General features: G+C 40.0%; 1 protein-coding gene across 1 annotated transcript; it reads left to right on the forward strand.

Annotated features, from left to right (window-relative positions):
* The first annotated feature begins 620 nt into the window (after positions 1-620).
* LOC308105632 (uncharacterized protein) lies at positions 621-6,622 on the forward strand. Its single transcript, XM_080456483.1, has 6 exons — positions 621-697; positions 2,282-2,359; positions 3,285-3,346; positions 3,883-3,974; positions 4,497-4,580; positions 6,269-6,622. Exons 1-6 carry the CDS (start codon positions 656-658, stop codon positions 6,361-6,363), a joined length of 453 nt encoding a protein of 150 aa, XP_080312609.1. The 5' UTR covers positions 621-655; the 3' UTR covers positions 6,364-6,622.
* Positions 6,623-19,295: the final 12,673 nt, after the last annotated feature.

Below are 19,295 nucleotides of genomic sequence, written 5' to 3' on the forward strand. Positions count from 1 at the left end.
GTAAAATACTTAAAAAATTGGAACAATATATGGCAACCAGATATTAAACATAATTTACTGTATTCATCAATGCCTAACACAAATAATCATGCTTGAAATAAGTTAAAAAAAACGACATCATACAACAGACATCATATATTCATTGACAGGTTATATAAGCAAATGATCAGCTGTAATGAAATCTGATTTAAACACATTTTAATGCCCAAACTAACTGAATATATTGCATATCAACAGTGAATGAATGTAGACTCCATGTTGTAGTTTCTGAAAAAAACGACACATACAGCGTGTCAATGGAAAGCACTTCCAAAATTAACTACAAGTCCCACAATGCATTGTAGACGTCTGTTGCTTTGTGGGTGCATGCCCGCCAAATTTCAGTTTGAAAAAACGAAATGCGATTGGCTGTGTGCTAAAGTGCCATGACGTTGCAGGCAGCTATTGGCTCTTGACTCATTGGAGCAGCAGTGAACCTTGAATGAACTCTGAGTGCGCGCAGTCAGTAACTCTCATGCAGGATGCAGGCTCTGTGATAGCTGAAGTGATTTAGGTTAAAACGAACTGAAATAAAGGCACTAAAAGACTGTTGGACAAGAAAGTAAGTTTCTACAAGCTGCTGATATATTTGTGGAGACTTTTGGAGACTTTTGGCATGCACAGTCACAGAGGTTGGAGCAGTGAGATAATATTACAGGTAATGCACAGCTTTTATATTTTCTCATGAAAATGCAGTGGTCCTTCATGTCAAGGACCCCCAAATCCAAAATAGAGGCTATTTGGCTGCAGACCCCCTTCTGAAAATATTTGCAACCTGAGCTTGTAGATCTGCTATTTTCAAATAGCTGATGTAATAGGGTGGTTAAACTGTTTTTTTTCATGCTATATTAACTAATATAGCTAGGGAACCCCCTCAGAAACCTCTGGTGGTCCCTCCCTGGACCCCACTTTGATAATCTACTGTGTATTTTTACTTAATTAAAGGCATAGGGTTTCTTTGGTTAAAATAAGTGTTAAATAGCTCTATATTGTGATAGTACTCATTGCTATAGAGTGTTTGTTCAGTAACAGTGTTAAATAGCTCTATATTGTGATAGTAGCTATAGTGTTTGTTCAGTAACAGTGTTAAGTAGCTCTATATTGTGATAGTAATCATTGCTATAGAGTGTTTGTTCAGTAACAGTGTTAAAAAGCTCTATATTGTGATAGTACTCATTGCTATAGAGTGTTTGTTCAGTAACAGTGTTAAATAGCTCTATATTGTGATAGTAGCTATAGTGTTTGTTCAGTAACAGTGTTAAGTAGCTCTATATTGTGTGACAGTAATCATTGCTATAGAGATTTTGTTCAGTAACTGTTAACCAAACCGAAATGCCGATCTACAAGCTTGTAGATCTGCTATTTTTGGCTAATGTTCCCCTCAGAAAAGGAATTCTAGGTTTCAACAGGTTAAAAAAAAAAGTTCCTATCACACAAACATGTGTTGGCCCCCCTGTAGTAACTCTGAGGACCCCCTGTTGAAGACCCCTGCTATACAGTACCAATGATTACTATCACAATATAGTACTTTAACCTTACAAATTGTTTGTTTTAACCCAAAAATATCACTTACCCTACCTTTAACCAAAATGAGCTGTCATCCAATCTCTTATGCTATTTCTTGTTTGTGTCTACCTTTTGGTGCAGAGACAGGTAATTAATAGAGATAGTAATAATCTGGGCAAATGCAAACAGTGAGAAAATAAGGCAAATACCATTACAATTGACCTTTACTAATGTAATCTAAATTATTGTAGCCCACTGTACACTGTGCCAATTGTGGCTGTGTTAAACCATCAGCAGTGAATATAATGACTCAGTACTATGAGTATATTTACACTATCAAGTGTGAATATGAATGAATAGTCTTGTCAGTGCAACTTAACAGGCATCTGTTACATTTCTGTGATGTCATGTCATAATAATTTATTTGACTGTATACAAAGATTAACGCGTTGATACACAATTTAACTCAGAGATACAAATGAACCATAAAGCCTGGTTTATACTTTGTTGCACAAGGTGCCTGTATTAAAAATGGCTGGTCTACAAGCTCACAATGTGTTGCATCACTTGTAGATCAGCTATTTTTGTGTGACACCAGCGCACTCTGATGACCTGGCTTACCTGTGATCCTACTTTACTGAGGCACTACACTGTCTCTCTGCATGTATGTGATGTCTTAATATAATACACTTAGAGTTCATAACATGGTATTTGTGTTGTAATTTTCATTCACTAGGAGGCAGTGAAAAGATGGAGCTGGACGGGACCGGAGGACATAAAAAAGACGAAGACCCTTACCAGCAGGACAGATCGGGTGAGTTATTGCCCTGCTCTATTACTGTTGCATTTGATTGATCACGTGTATTATCAATTGGCTTTTTATGTAAGGGATAATTAACAGTGAGGTGGTCATTACTGAGAAATACGCTAACAGGGTGATGCAGGACTTGAATAAACACACTTGAGTGAATCAAAGATTCTCTGTCTGGTGGACATATTTTATTTCCTTCCCAAAAAGTGGATTTTACACAAAATGTGGGGGTCTGAGAGGCTTCCCACCATAGACAATAGGCTTTCAGCATCATGAAACTGCCTTTGTTTAAGCGAATATCAAAATCATACTTATGTTTACTCAAGTGTAGTGATCATACTTGCAATGGTTCCCAAACTGGGGGTCCCCAAATGATTTGGAGGGTCCCCAGATGATTACCTTAGTGCAACATTGTTTTCTCACTCGACAGTAAAGAAACCAACATACAGTAAAATTGTATACAGGGTACCTGCACATTTATAAAGTTACAATTTAAGGACTTTTAAGACCTTTTAATACCTCGATAGCCGATCTAAAATGATTAGCTTAATGTGCAACATTGTTTTCTCACTCAACAGTAAACACACCAACATACAGTGTATACAGGGTATCTGCACATTTATAAAGTTACAATTTAAGGAATTTAAGACCTTTTAATACCAAATTGGCCAAATATTATGTAAAAAATAGGCAAATATTGTGAAATCAGCCGATCTACAAGCTCACGCCTAGCAGTGCTAGGCGTTGTGAGCTTGTAGTTCGGATATTTTCACAATATTTATCTGTGGAACCGAGTCAAACTAAATGTAATGCCTACAATTCCAAGTGCTTGTCAGGGTGGGGGTCCCCAGTTCAAATATGATTATTTTGGGGGGTCAGGGCTGAAAAGTACAGTTAGACTGACACCACTGTATTAATGTCCCTACAGACCACCGTCCGTTCTATCTATAGAAGCCTCGGAGAGAGATGGCAGGTCCAGCCGGAGGACAGGTATGTTCCCACCCCCCCCCCCCCCCCCCACCTCTGAAATGCCTCTGTTTGTGAAATAACATAACACTTTTGTATCATGTTATGCTGAAAATATCAGTGCCCATACCCTAGGTGGGGTTGGCGAAAGGGCCTTTCTGTGTGGAGTTTGCATGTTCTCCCCGTGTCTCCTAGGGTAGATACCCTCACAAAAACATGCAGTAATCCTGGTCACTATACTGCCTCCCCCTGGCCAGGGGCGCCTGATGGAGGGGAAAGGAACTGGTTGGAATAACGTGTTCCTTCCACGCGCTACGTCCAACCAGGGAAACTCTCCCCTGTCAGGTGATAAGAAGGTCAGTTGGCTCTCATGCATTGAAGGAGGCATGAGCTCGGCCCTGGCCTCCCTAGGTTGGCAGAGGGAAGGTAGTGCCCAGGATTACATAGACAATTGGCACTGGGTGTAAAAAATGGGGTTACAAAATCGTGGGATAAACATTTTAGGAAAAAAATAATATTATGCTTAATGAGGGGTATCTTAAAAGTGTGATTTTCCACAGCTTCCGTACTGCTCACAATGAGGTGGTGACCCAGGCTGTGATGCAGGCTATTCACGACTCAGAGCCCCAGTGGACCACCAGCCTAGTCAGAAGTAAGTCTGATATCACGTTAATTTGGGGACTTATGTTCTTAAATTGCTTGTAATTTTAACAATTGGATGACCTGCTGCTTACCTGTGATCGTGAGGTATTTTCTATGTATGCGTTACCTTGCTTACTGCAAGTCGCTCTGGATAAAAAGCGTCTGCTAAATACCTACATTGTAGATTAGTGTTGATTTGACACTGTTAAAGATAACAGATGGCACACTAACCATCTAATATTGCAAAATGTTATATTGTTGTTTTTGTTAAAAAGGTAAGTTTTCTATTCAAATGGTAATTTCTATAGTGTTTGCTAAATAACAGGGGTCTCTTCTTGCTCTCAAATAAACAGAAAATAAATGTTCATCAGGAGAGTACCCCCATTTTGTTTGCCAGTTTACATTTTGTCTGCTCATTTCTTTGAGCAGACAAAATGTAAACTATCTGTGATCACTATCCTTTTGAGATGCCTTACTATAATACATTTAGAGTTCATAACTTGGTATTTGTGTTGTAATTTTCATTCACTAGGAGCCTGCAACAGGGCTTATGAGAACATCAAAGCCGCTCAGAAGATGGAACTGGATAAAGACCCTTACCAGCAGGAAAGATCGGGTGAGTTATTGCCCTGCTCTATTACTGTTGCATTTTATTGATCACGTGAATTATCAATTACCTTTTTTATGTAAGGGATATAACAGTGAGGTGGTAATTACTGAGAAATACACTGGAGGAGACAAAGCAGAGGGGTCATACAGTCCAAATGTTTATAGCTTGGGTTGTGTAGCTGCCATAATATAGCTCTGGTCCAGAGCTATATTAGTAGTAAAAAATAAACAATATACTAGTTTCACTACTCGCCAAAACAAAAACATGGGTTTCTGATCTTAAAGGTAGGGTAAGTGATATTTTTTGGTTAAAACTAAAAGTATTTTGTTAAAGGTTAAAATACTATATTCTGATAGTAATCATTGCTATAGAGTGTTTTTTCAGTAACAGATGTCTCCCTGTCTCTCCAGCTCTTTAATAAACAGAAAATACATTTTTCGGTAGGTGTCAAAATCTCAGCCAATCATGAGAAAGTACACATTTTTTAGCTTAATTTGTATAGTGTTCCAGTTCCAATTTTGTCTGCTCATTTCTTAGTGTCATCACTTCCATTTCACATTTCACTTTCACTAATCTGTATCCTGATTGAGTTCTCTGTCCTGGTTGGATAAAATTGAACTGAAACGAAAATGTATTTTCTGTTTAATAAAGAGGTGGAGAGACAAGGAGACTCCTGTTACTGAACAAACACTCTATAGCAATGAGTACTATCACAATATAGAGCTATTTAACACTTATTTTAACCAAAGCAAATCACTTACCCTACCTTTAAGCCTATTCTACAGATCTGTCATAGCATTTTTTTATTGTCCAGTCCAGATCGGTGGCACACTTGAGTGAATCAAAGCTTTTCTGTCAGGACGTTTTATTTCCTGGCCAAAAAGTGCATTTTACACAAAAGGTGGGGTTATAAAAGGCTTCCCACCATAGACAATAGGCTTTCAGCATCATAAAACTGCCTTGTTTCAGTGAATATCAAAATCATACTTAGGTTTTCTCAAGTGTAGTGATCCTACTCTCAATGGTTCCCAAACTGGGGGTCGGGGACCTTTTAATTACTTTAGTGCAACATTGTTTTCTCATTCGACAGTAAACAAACCAACATACTGTTTAACGCAGGGGTCTTCAACGTTTTCAGGCCAAGCTGAGAGAGAGTTGAAGCAGGGACCCCCTCTATATTGTATAAAATTGTGTTTCAGATAAACTTTTGCTGATCTTTTTTCTGGCTAAAGTTCTCCTCAGAAAAGGGATGCTAGGGTTCAAGTGGTTAATGTAAAAAAATAAAATCATATCAAACAAAGATTTGGCGGACCCCCTGTAGTAACTCTGAGGACGTCCTCAAGTTGTGAGTTTGTAGATCAGCTATTTTCACAACATTTATCTGTGGAACCGTGTCAACTAAATGTAATGCCTCAACTCCTAAAATTCCAAGTGCTTGTCAGGGTGGGGGGTCCCCAGTTCAAATATTATGAAGGGGGGTCACAGCCTGAAAAGCTTGGGAGCCCTTGTCATAATGTACACCTGTTCATTTTACAGTCAATGGAAAATGCACTGTTCCTGGTCCAGAGGTTAGCGAGAACTTTCTAATGCTCGGGACTAGAGCTAGCCATAATATAACCCTCATACTGTATTTACTTATTTAGTTTTGTTGATCGCTTTAAAAGTCTAACCTCCTCTTCTCATCTGTTACACAGCTTTTCAAGAAACGGGTCAAGATTGGGCAGAAGGGAGGAGAGAGAGAGGACTTGGACTACCTCAGTGGTGCGGACGCGAACTTTGTCGAGAGTGATGAAGACAAGACTGCCTTTAAAATAACTTCACCAAAGTGGCGCGCCGGACGGCTGTCCAAAATAATGGCTTCATGTCAAACTGCCCTGGATGAAAACCGAAGGAAGTGTGTGGAGCCGAAGTCCAACCGTGTTCGCACAAACTACGAACTCTTCACCAGACAAACCCCCCTGCTGCAGAGGGCAAGCATCACTATCTGCAGGAGAGTGAGAAGGAAGAAGGCGACACTGGAGTGTAAAGCCTTTTAGTTATACACTAATCCACGGAGCGCTGCCCTGTAGGTAGCGCGCCATTGCTGCGGTGTCAGACTCAGTCAGCAGCTGTTGCGGTTCTGTCCGTCTGTTGACGTTACTCTTTACCTGCTTGGTTTAATTACTAAATAACTATACATCTTTGTAAAGTTAGTGTTAGTAAAAGTTAGTAAAAAGCAGGTAAAAGACTCAAGAGTAACGTCAGTGACTGCAGCTGACTGACACAGAGTCTGACACCGCAGCAATGGCTGCGCCACCTACAGGGCAGCGCTCTGTGGATTTGTGTATAGGCTACTGGACTCCTAAGCTTTTGGAAGGGAGTATAAATGGTTCCAGTTCAGTTTACTTTGTTTGATTGGCTTAGCGGCAGATTTGGACTGGAAACACGTGAAGGTGTCATTATGTTTCTGGTTCAAATCTGATGCTGAGCCAATCAAACAAAGCTATGGGGAACTGAACTGGAACACGAAACATTTATGCACCCTTTCAAAAGCTTCGGAGTACAGTTGTGCACAGTTAACGGTGGTGTGTGTGGATGTTTTTATTTTAATACTGTTTTTAGGAGTACAGTTGTGAACAGTTTAGGGTAGTGTGTGTGTGTGTGTGTGTGTGTGTGTGTGTGTGTGTGTGTGTGTGTGTGTGTGTGGATGTTTATTTTAATATTTTTTTAGCATCACTCACACCCCGTTCCGTTTAAAAAGTCAGTTCAGTTCTCCAGAGACTTCTGCCCAATCTTGACCCGTCGTTCCTACCTTGTTCCTAGTTGTGTGGAGAGGGAGTTTGGAAGTGCGTGTGTGGAGAGAGGGAGAGTTTGAGGTGTGTGTGTGGAGAAGAGTTTTGAGGTGTGTGTGTGTGTGTTTTGGAGGTCTTGGCCCCAGCTCTGTTAAAAAATAAATATTGCTCATTTGAAAGTGATTTTTTGTTGTCATTTTTAGCTTAATATTTATCTTCAAAGTAGATCGGCCATGGTTACAGGCCGTATCAATACAATAACCTGACATAATATGCAAGTGGTGTTTGGACTTCAAATATGGTTACAGGTCGTATCAATACAATATCCTGACATAATATGCAAGTGATGTTTGGACTTCAAATATGGTTACAGGTCGTATCGATACAATATCCTGACATAAAATGCAAGAGGTGTTAGGACTTCAAATATGGTTCCAGGTCGTATCGATACAATATCCTGACATAAAATGCAAGTGGTGTTTGGACTTCAAATATGGTTACAGGTCATATCGATATAATATCCTGACATAAAATGCAAGTGGTGTTTGGACTTCAAATATGGTTACAGGTCGTACTTCAAATATGGTTACAGGTCGTATCGATACAATATCCTGACATAAAATGCAAGTGGTGTTTGGACTTCAAATATGGTTACAGGTCGTACTTCAAATATGGTTACAGGTCGTATCGATACAATATCCTGACATAAAATGAAAGTGGTGTTTGGACTTCAAATATGGTTACAGATTGTATCAATGCAATATCCTGACATAAGCTGCAACTGGTGTTTGGACTTCAAATATGGATAGTGGTCATATCTTGACATTGGATATGAGTAACTAATCATCTCCACATATGACAGCTGTCCATTTCTGATGAGATATTTTAGACACTGATTAGAATTATTTCCCGAATATGGCATGTGGTAATATACAGTATCTGGGATGATACACTCCATATTCTATCAAGAATAAAAGTGGTCCCACATCCGTAGTTGATATGCTCCGACCATGAAATATATTTCAAATACTGTTCGGAGAGTATCCCATTTGGATATCATCATATTTGCATCATATCTGGTAATATTCGGGCAACGATATCTAGGGATTCTTGGGTTTTTTGCGCAGTGGTGTGTGTGTCAGATGACACCAATCAGCTAGGGACTGTCATTTGGGACACAACAGGTGAGTTGACGATGCCTTGGGCTTTACTCTTGTTTTCTCTCAAACCTTCTTCTAACCAACAGAGTCTTGTTTCCCCTCACACCTCCTCAGGGGTCAGGGGTCAGTTACATCACCTCACACTAAGTTCAAACTTAGCCTAGTTATAGCTTAACCCATTCAATCTGGGGACGCATCTCTGTCATTTTAGATTTCTTTGGCTATTCAAAAATAGCAGATCTACAAGCTCACAGCGCGGCACAGAGTGCCGCGCTGTGAGCTTGTAGATCTGCTATTTTTGAAAAATCGTGAAAATGTGTGCAAATCTTTGAATATATATATATCTCAAATCTTTTGCTTCTGGGGGTCCCTGGAACAAAAATATGTTACAAATGTTTTGAAAAAAGTATGCATATATATTTAAAGATTTGCACAAATGTTCATGATTTTTCTAAAAATAGTCAAATAAATCTAACAATGACAGATACTTTCCTGGTCTAAATGTTTTTTTTTTTTAAAAAGCCATTTACGCTATAACTAGGCTAAGTTTGAACTTAGTATGAGGTGGTAAAACTGACTCCAGGAGAGTCTGGGCACCTGAGAGTCTGGGCACCATTTTTGTCAGCAGACTGGGCACTTTTTTTGGACTGGGCTGACTGGGCACTATACTCTGATTAACCAGTAAGACTCACCAAGCCAGGAACCTTGGCTCAGACTCAGAGCTGAATGTCAGCCTACTATCACCATAACAGTATGTCTCAGCTGATTAAAGTTTTTTTTTTCAGTTCCAGGAATTAGTCATGCCCCGAGTATTAATGTTTTTTTTTTTCAGTTCCAGGAATTAGTCATGCCCCGAGTATTAATGTTTTTTTTTTCAGTTCCAGGAATTAGTCATGCCCCGAGTATTAATGTTTTTTTTTTCAGTTCCAGGAATTAGTCATGCTCCGAGTATTAATGTTTTTTTTTCAGTTCCAGGAATTAGTCATACCCTGAGTATTAGTCTTTTCAGTTCCAGGAATTAGTCATGCCCCGAGTATTAGTTTTTTTTCAGTTCCAGGAATTAGTCAATTCAATTTCAATTCAATTCAATTTCAATTCAAAGGGCTTTATTGGCATGAGAAAACATACGTTTACATTGCCAAAGCAGAAAGCATTAGTCATGCCCCGAGTATTATAGTTTTTCTCAGTTCCAGGAATTAATCATGCCCCGTGTATTAATGTTTTTTTTTCAGTTCCAGGAATTAGTCATGCCCCGAGTATTGTATTCGTTTTTTTTCAGTTCCAGGACTTAGTCATGCCACGAGTATTATAGTTTTTTCAGTTCCAGGAGTTAGTCATGCCCAAAGTATTATAATTTTTTCAGTTCCAGGAATTAGTCATGCCCCGAGTATTGTTTTTTTTCAGTTCCACTAATTAGTCATGCCCCGAGTATTAATGTTTTTTTCAGTTCCAGGAATTAGTCATGCCTGAGTATTGTATTCGTTTTTTTTTCAGTTCCAGGAATTAGTCATGCCCCGAGTATTTTTTTTTTTTTTCAGCTCCAGGAATTAGTCCTGCCCCGAGTATTATGGTTTTTTTTCCAGGAATTAGTCATGCCCGAGTATTAATGTTTTTTTTTCAGTTCCAGGAATTAGTCATGCTCCGAGTATTAATGGTTTTTTTTCAGTTCCAGGAATTAGTCATGCTCCGAGTATTAATGGGTTTTTTTCAGTTCCAGGAATTAGTCATGCTCCGAGTATTAATGGGTTTTTTTCAGTTCCAGGAATTAGTCATACCCTGAGTATTAGTCTTTTCAGTTCCAGGAATTAGTCATGCCCCGAGTATTAGTTTTTTTTCAGTTCCAGGAATTAGTCATGCCCTGAGTATTAATGTTTTTTTTTCAGGTCCAGGAATTAGTCATACCCCGAGTATTAGTTTTTTCAGTTCCAGGAATTAGTCATGCCCCGAGTATTAGTTTTTTTTTCAGTTCCAGGAATTAGTCATGCCCCGAGTATTGTATTCGGTTTTTTTCAGTTCCAGGACTTGGTCATGCCACGAGTATTATATTTTTTTCAGTTCCAGGAGTTAGTCATGCCCCGAGTATTAATGTTTTTTTTCAGTTCCAGGAATTAGTCTTGCCCTGAGTATTATGGTTTTTTTCAGTTCCAGGAATTAGTCATGCCTGAGTATTGTATTCGTTTTTTTTCAGTTTCAGGAATTAGTCATGCCCCGAGTATTAATGTTTTTTTTCAGTTCCAGGAATTAGTCTTGCCCCGAGTATTAATGTTTTTTTTCAGTTCCAGGAATTAGTCTTGCCCCGAGTATTAATGTTTTTTTTCCAGGAATTAGTCATGCCCCGAGTATTGTATTAGTTTTTTTTTTTCAGTTCCAGGAATTAGTCAAGCCCAGAGTATTATAGTTTTGTTACAGGAATTTGTTACAGGAATTAGTCATGCCCAGAGTATGTAATGGTTTTGTTTGAAACCATACCATACTCTGGGCATGACTAATTTCTGGAACTTTTTTCCAGTTCCAGGAATTAGTCATGCTCAGAGTATGCAATGGTTTTGTTTGAAACCATAACATACTCTGGGCATGACTAATTTCTGGAACTTTTTTCCAGGAATTAGTGATGCCCAGAGTAAGTAATGGTTTTGTTTGAAACCATTACATACTCTGGGCATGACTAATTCCTGGAACTGGAAAAAAACATTAATACTCGGGGCATGACAAAAAGTTCCAGGAATTAGTCATGCCCAGAGTATTAATACTCGGGGCATGCCCAGAGTATTAATACTCGGGGCATGACTAATTCCTGGAACTGAAAAAAAACCATTAATACTCAGGGCATGACTAATTCCTGGAACTGAAAAAAAACTAATACAATACTCAGGCATGACTAATTCCTGGAACTGAAAAAAAACTAATACTCAGGGTATGACTAATTCCTGGAACTGAAAAAAAAACATTAATACTCGGAGCATGACTAATTCCTGGAACTGAAAAAAAAAACATTAATACTCGGGGCATGACTAATTCCTGGAACTGAAAAAAAAAAACTTTAATCAGCTGAGACATACTGTTATGGTGATAGTAGGCTGACATTCAGCTCTGAGTCTGAGCCAAGGTTCCTGGCTTGGTGAGTCTTACTGGTTAATCAGAGTGTAGTGCCCAGTCCAAAAAAAGTGCCCAGTCTGCTGACAAAAATGGTGCCCAGACTCTCCTGGAGTCAGTTGCACCACCTCATACTAAGTTCAAACTTAGCGTAGTTATAGCTTAAATGGCTTTAAAAAAAAACATTTAGACCAGGAAAGTATCTGTCATTGTTAAATTTATTTGACTATTTTTAGAAAAATCATGAACATTTGTGCAAATCTTTAAATATATATATATATATAATATATATATATGCATACTTAAAAAAAAAAACATTTGTAACATATTTTTGTTCCAGGGGCCCCCAGAAGCAAAGATTTGAGTTATATATATATTCAAAGATTTGCACACATTTTCACGATTTTTCAAAAATAGCAGATCTACAAGCTCCCAGTGTGAGCTTGTAGATCTGCTATTTTTGAATAGCCAAAGAAATCTAAAATGACAGAGATGCGTCCCCGGATTGAATGGGTTAAGCTATAACTAGGCTAAGTTTGAACTTTGTGTGAGGTGATGTAACTGACCCCTGACCCCTGAGGAGGTGTGAGGGGAAACAAGACTCTGTTGGTTAGAAGAAGGTTTGAGAGAAAACAAGAGTAAAGCCCAAGGCATCGTCAACTCACCTGTTGTGTCCCAAATGACAGTCCCTTAGCTGATTGGTGTCATCTGACACACACACACACACACGCGCGCGCGCGCGCGCACACACACACACACACACACACACACACACACACACACACACACACACATTGGAAACAAGCCCGCAAGGACTTTCATGAACGTCCTGTTAAAAAAGGAATTATCCTTATTATTAACTGCTCCTCCAAATCTAAATGAGCGTTTTCCCATTTCAGTGGTGAACGTGGGCATGGTCAGGTCTGCTATGCTGGCTCTGGTTAGGTGGGAATGGGCTTCGCTACGCTTCTGAAAAAGATTACATAGGTACACAGGGGCGCTGTTTATGTAGATGTTATGCACCAGGTTCAGCTGTAGTTGAACTGACCTGGCTGCCAGAGGGAGCCAACCCAACTGCTGGAAATGATGTTTTCCAACATGGTCCCTTGCAGACAGCCCCAAGACAAGCCTGACCAACCTATTTTGAGAAACCTGCAACTTCTCTTTTAGGGCTTTGGTTAGGCCACCGTACCATGAGCCGATGGCATAGTCGAAACAACATAAAACCAGTGAGTTTGCTAATAAGCGAAGACTGGCAGAGTCCAGAAACTGCGCTTTCCTGGCTAAGAATTTGGTTCTACCATTTACCTTACTAATGGTCTTAAGAGCCATGTTTTCACCACCCAGGCTGCGATCAAGCAGACAACCAAGGTAGCTGACTGAGGGTTTAGCCGGAAAGGACTGGCCCCCAAGAGTGATACTGGGAGAGGCCAGTTTGTGCAACCTGGGCTGAGAACCAAATAAAATATATTCAGTTTTGGCCATATGAAGGGATAATTTATTGTCTGAAAGCCAGGTCTTAATACGATTGAATTCCTTGACAAGGGTGCCATTCAACTTGTCTACATCCTCATCTGAGGCCAGGATGGCTGAATCATCCGCGTACAAGAACAAATTAACAGTACAGGCAGCTTGGAGGTCGTTTATGAAAATTAGAAACAACAGGGGGCCCAAAACGGGACGCCGCAGGTCACAGGCAGAGCCTTTGAGAGATGGCCTTGAAAGTCTGTGATTTGATCCCTGTCTGAAAGATACGACATAAACCAATTTAAGCTAGAAGAGCTCAGGCCTAAGGCTGAAAGTTTGTTGAACAGTAAGCCGTGGTGTACTGTGTCAAAGGCTTTTTGGAGATCAATTAGGATCATTCCACTTAGCTTACCAGCTTCCATTTCAGATCTAATGAAATCAGTAAGGTAGAGAAGACATGAGTCAGTTGAGTGGGACTTCCTAAAACCAGACTGGAAAGTATACAGTAGTTTGGAGTCACTAAGGTACCCATAAAGTTGTTCATGAATTACTTTCTCCAGTACTTTGGAAGTGACACTGAGTATGGAGATAGGTCTGTAGTTTCCCGGGTCAGACCTATTACCCTTCTTAAAAAGAGGGATTGTTTTGGCATGTTTCATGTCCAAGGGGACAGTTTCTTGCTCTAGGGACAAATTAAAGGGATACTTCACTTTAGGGCCGGGGACACATTTAAAAAAAATATTAAAAATAAATGAAAAAAGTTATGGAAAATTCATGGCCCCCTCACGCATTAGAGTGTCCTACTAATGTGTGAGGGGGCCATGAATTTTCCATAACTTTTTTCATTTATTTTTTATATTTTTTTTAAATGTGTCCCCGGCCCGAAAGTGAAGTATCCCTTTAACTATGTGTGTGACACATGGTGCAATCAGGTCCGCTGCATCCTTTAGGAACCTTGCAGAGATGTTGTCAAGCCCAGTGGCCTTGTTGGTGCTAAGGCTCTTTTTACATTTTATTTATGTTTACAACAATGATAGTAATAATCATTGCTGTAGATTGTTTGAAAAGTATCAATACTCAAAACTTTTCAAAATCATTTACCTAAAAAGTTTGTATTAAAGTTAAGTAATCAGAACTCATTCACTGCCAGGCTTATTTCAAGCTTGTTGATCCCTATGCCACAGGCAGGAAAAATGGAAAAAAAAATATCTTTTTCTCTGCTTACAGCGGATGGAGCATTAACTTTTTGAAAATCGTTTTCTCCTAGTTCCTTTGAGATAAAAACAATAAATAAAATACCCCCCAAAAAAATAAAAAAATAATGATTTTTTTTTTTTTTTTAGGTGACGTCAAAAGACGTCATTGGCACTAATGGCACACTGAAAACGGCCGTCAAAATACGTCATTGGCACTCAGATTACCAAACTGAAAAGTCAGATGTATTCAGAACTGGAACTTTTTAGTTACTTGTACTTCTATAAATCAATAACCATGATTTATTATCGTTTATTCAAATAATTGTAGTTAGTACTACATGTACTTTTTATTCATGATTAATTAAATATATTTATTACATCAACTCAAATATGTATTTGTGCTAAATGGCTACGCTGAGCTTGATCGCCACACCCCAAATTAGCCGTCTTTACGACTTCAGCATTATTATTGCACAAATTTAATGACCAGAAGTCTAGCTTCACATTCGCACTTTTTATAGAATTGTCATATCAGAAGACAGACCCTTGCAGCATAGAGAATAGTTATACCCTTCCAGACAAGAGTCATATCCCGGCGGACACAGTCGTCTTCAAGGCAAGAGTCAAAGTCAGAATGCAACATATACCTTATAGACGCTGGTAGGGATGGGCAACTATTATTCACTTATAGATTCCAAGGACTTTGAATCAACACTCTATTAATGTTAGAACAGAATCTTAACAACACACTTCCCTAAAGGCAAGGCTCCTTTCGGTCAGAGGAGGCATCTCTGCTTTCAGAGCTCGCTCTATCCGGGACGGACATAGGGTCCTTCAAGACATAGGAGCTCTGACTGGAAGGGTATAACTATTCTTTACACTGCGAAGCCCGGTCTTCTGATATGACATTCTATAAAAAGTACAGATGTAAAGCCAGAATTATGGGTAATGAATGCATTGTTATATGGGTATTGAATTCCCATTATATGGGAGCGCCAATGGAGGGGGAAGGCTGCTTCCGTACACGCTCCTCAGCGTCGCAACGTTTTCCCTTCTTTTTAGTATTTTTAAGCCTTTTCTTTTTTTCCTACACCGTCGGGTGTCTGAGTTATGACAGACAAGCACTTCTGGACATAAGCACAGCGATCAAACACAGAATTCCAGACTTTTTCGCCGATAACCCTCTTGGGAAATCTTCCCTTTGTCTCGACGGGATCATAGCATGGAAACGGCGAAAGAGGCGAGCGCGTCCTGGCCGTCGGGGGACAAGAGCGGGCCTTCGAAATGTTCAGATGTCCAAGCGCTGTGAGCTTGTAGATCTGCTATTTTTGAATAGCAAACATAAATGGATAAAGTGGTTAAAACGGTTATGATACATTAACTACTACTAGCTGGGGACCCCCTGAAATCCCCCCAAGGACCCCTGGGGGTCCCCGGACCCCACTTTGAGACAGGCTAAGAGCCGCAGGGTGTTTGTAGCGGCGTTAGCATTTGGAACCGTATCCATCACACTGTCAGAGCTGGTGTGTGGACTTCACGTCTGATAAACCATTACAATACCAGTGGTCATCAAACTTTTCATTTCAAGGACCACCATAACGGGTCCATTTGGTTCCATTTGTACACTAAAGAGTTACAGACCTGTAATGGTCCATTTGGTCATCATTAATTATAATGAAGGATCCCAACCCTACACAACAATGAACATAAAGAATAAACCAGGTAAATACAACACGATGTATATAAAGAATAAAACAAACCATGTAAGGGTAAATACAACACAATGAACATAAAGAATAAAACAAACCATGTAAGGGTAAATACAACACAATGAACATGAAAACATAAACCATGTAAGGGTAAATACAACACTATGAACATAAAGAATAAAACAAACCACGTACGGGTAAATACAACACTATGAACAAATAATAAAACATAAACCATGTAAGGGTAAATACAACACTATGAACATAAAGAATAAAACAAACCACGTACGGGTAAATACAACACAATGAACATAAATAAAACAGACCATATAAAAGGGTAAATACAACACTATGAGTAGGGCACTGCAGGGAATTGAACCCCATCCCGGTAAACCAGGAGAACCACACCAGAGCCTTTGTTTTTGTTTTGTTGTCATTTACAATCATATGGTACCATTCATACATTTACATTTCAACAGTAAAGTCACTTCACACTTTACAATGTAGATATTCATCTATGAGGCGCAGTTTACGGAGCTAGTTCAGGCCAGGCAACTTAAGGGATTGGGGCAACCGATCAGGTGACTAGTCACATGCACTTTCCTCCTGATCGGGTGGTTATAGGTACTGCGCTGTTACCTGCTCACTCTGGCTGCCCTGTCTTGCTGAGCTGACGTGTGTCGCTACTGCTGCTGCTGTTTGCTGAGATCCTGCTACCGCCGTTCGCTGCTTACCTGCTGCCGCCCATGAAGTCATATTGTTCATGTAGGTGGTCATACGGCGTCGGTGTTCCTTGGTTGAGGGTTGTAATCATAGCTACTCAGCTGCGTGCTACTGGTCCTAATCGTGGTATTACTTTACTTAAGTAAAAAACTAAATTAAATTATGGCTAAATCTCTTGCTAAACGCTCAGCTCAAAAGCAGTAGCGTTCGTCATTGATCGATATCAGTATGGTCAACTAGAGTGTAGAAATAGAGTAACGACACGCTTGATTCCGCCGCAAAACGGGCTCCTTGAGCTATAGTTCCAAACATTGAGTTAGACGGAGCACTTCCGCATTCCGGGCTATAGTTCCAAACAATGGGACTGCCTCATTGAGTTAGACGGAGCACTTCCGCATTCCATTCTTACAATGGGAGTCGACGCTAGTGTCTGAACTCTCTCTATGGCACTGGGTTGACGGTAATTCACCAACAGTGTTGCTTAAGTTGCTACGTTTTCTTATCGTAAGCAACGATGGGCTTGGGGTTCTGTTATGGTCCCCAGTTTAGCGTGTATTTGTTCAAAGTAGTTCACTTTATCTCAAGATTGGGTTTCTAGACCTGGTTGTTTACTTCTCTCTCAAGAGATGACGTCACCGATCTGTGCGCGCTGATATGGCTGGTAAGTGCTACTGCTTGGTAGAGAGAGGGCATGGCTTCACTTTGTGATTTGCTTTGCTTGTTCCGGCTCTAATGTTCAGATTAATATCTTTATGTACTGGTTAAAACACGGATATGCTCAGTTGGCTGCATCTTGCTTAATTTATAGTTTAATGTATCATGGTTAGTTCAGTGGCTTTAGATGGTACTCTTATTGTGAAGAGATCGTCCACCGGATGTTGTTGAGGCTTATAGTTGATGACCGAACACTTCTCTACCCATGCGAAGGAGAGAGGGGAAGCTAACTTGTGAGTAGTGTTCAAGAAGTAGTTGCACTGCAGTTTAAATGTTAATGCTGCTAGAATTCATTGAAATTAGTTATCTCTTGTGTAGCTATGTCTGGCATCTATTTGCAGAGTAGGAAAACTCACTGTTCATGTTGATGCTAAAGTTGCAGCACTAAATTGCTGCCATCATCTCAATGTTCATGTTAGTGCTGAGTTGCTGTAGTCGTTCTTCAACTGCTACTAACTGGCTGCTGATCATGATTAGGCTAAAACTGCTGACATTGTTTCTGCAGTCAATGCATGCTACTCATACTAGTGCCATCATGATGATCATGCTAATTATGTTGACTGCATTCCTAGGCTACTGCATTAATGCTACTCATTCTGCAATTGCTGGCAAAATGTCTGCTAATCATGATTATGCTAATGATGTGGACTACATTGCTACCACTGCTATAATCGACTAATGCTGCTAGTACTAAAATTTGCTGCAAACGTGCCGATCATGAACATGCTAAGTTACTACTAGTGCTATGGCCACTACCTCATTAATACTGCATTCATCTACCTCACATTTAGCAATTGAAAACAATATCACGCAAAGTCATTTATCAGCATTCATTGATATCCTGCTTTGTGCTTCTTTTTCCATGTCCGGCTTAATGCATGGCGATGGGATGCCTAATGCCGATGGGGATGAGTGCTGTTCACCTTGGATACTGGGGAAGTCAGGTTTGCAGGCCTCGTGTCTTCATCAGTGACAGTGTCAGTGTCAAATCATGTAGCAGTTCAATTGCTCTAATATGTGGTGGAGGTAAAGTAGGCCGTTTCATATTACGATGAAATAATCAAATGAACTTGCAGTGCAGATTAGACGTTTTGGTTGCATTCTACCGTTGTTATTCTCTGTATTGCTAAATTACACTTGTTAAGGATCAGGATGAGCTAAAGGGATTCTCATTTGCTGCATACACTTGGATAAGAGATGGTAGAGACGTTGTAGCACAGGCTAACACGGTACGTTTGCTTCTTGTAGAAGCTTTAGTTTGTCGTAGCACAGCATGTTTGCTGATGTGGAAGCTTTAGATTGTTTGTAGCACAGGCTAGCTCAGCATGTTGCTTCTATGTGGAAGATTAGATTGTTGTAGCACAGGCTAGCACAGCATGTTTTGCCTATGTTGAGGCGAATTGTTTAGCACAAGCTATCACAGCATGTGTTGCTTCTTATGTGGATAGCTCTGGATTGTTTGTAGCATAGGCTAGCACAGCATGTTTTGCTTCCCACGTGGGAGCTCGGATTGTTCGTAGCACAAGCTAATTCAGTTGTTTTGCTTATTATGTGGAAGCTTTAGATTGTTTGTAGCACAGGCTAGCTCAGCATGTTTGCTTCTATGTGGAAGATTAGAGTGGTGTAGCACAGGCTAGCACAGCATGTTTTGCCTACGTGGAGGCCGAATTGTTAGCTCAAGCTATCTCAGCATGCCTTGCTACGTGGATAGCTCTGGATTGTTTGTAGCACAGGCTAGCATAGCATGGTTTGCTTCCCACGTGGAAGCTTGAATTGTCTTAGCACAAGCTATCTCAGCATGCTCGCTACGTGGATAGCTCTGGATTGTTTGTAACACAGGCTAGCATAGCATGGTTTGCTTCCCACGTGGAAGCTTGGATTGTTCGTA

The sequence above is a fragment of the Gymnoscopelus braueri genome (genome assembly GCF_963280865.1).
Source record: "Gymnoscopelus braueri genome assembly, chromosome: 1".
In the NCBI taxonomy this organism is placed as follows: Eukaryota; Metazoa; Chordata; class Actinopteri; order Myctophiformes; family Myctophidae; genus Gymnoscopelus; species Gymnoscopelus braueri.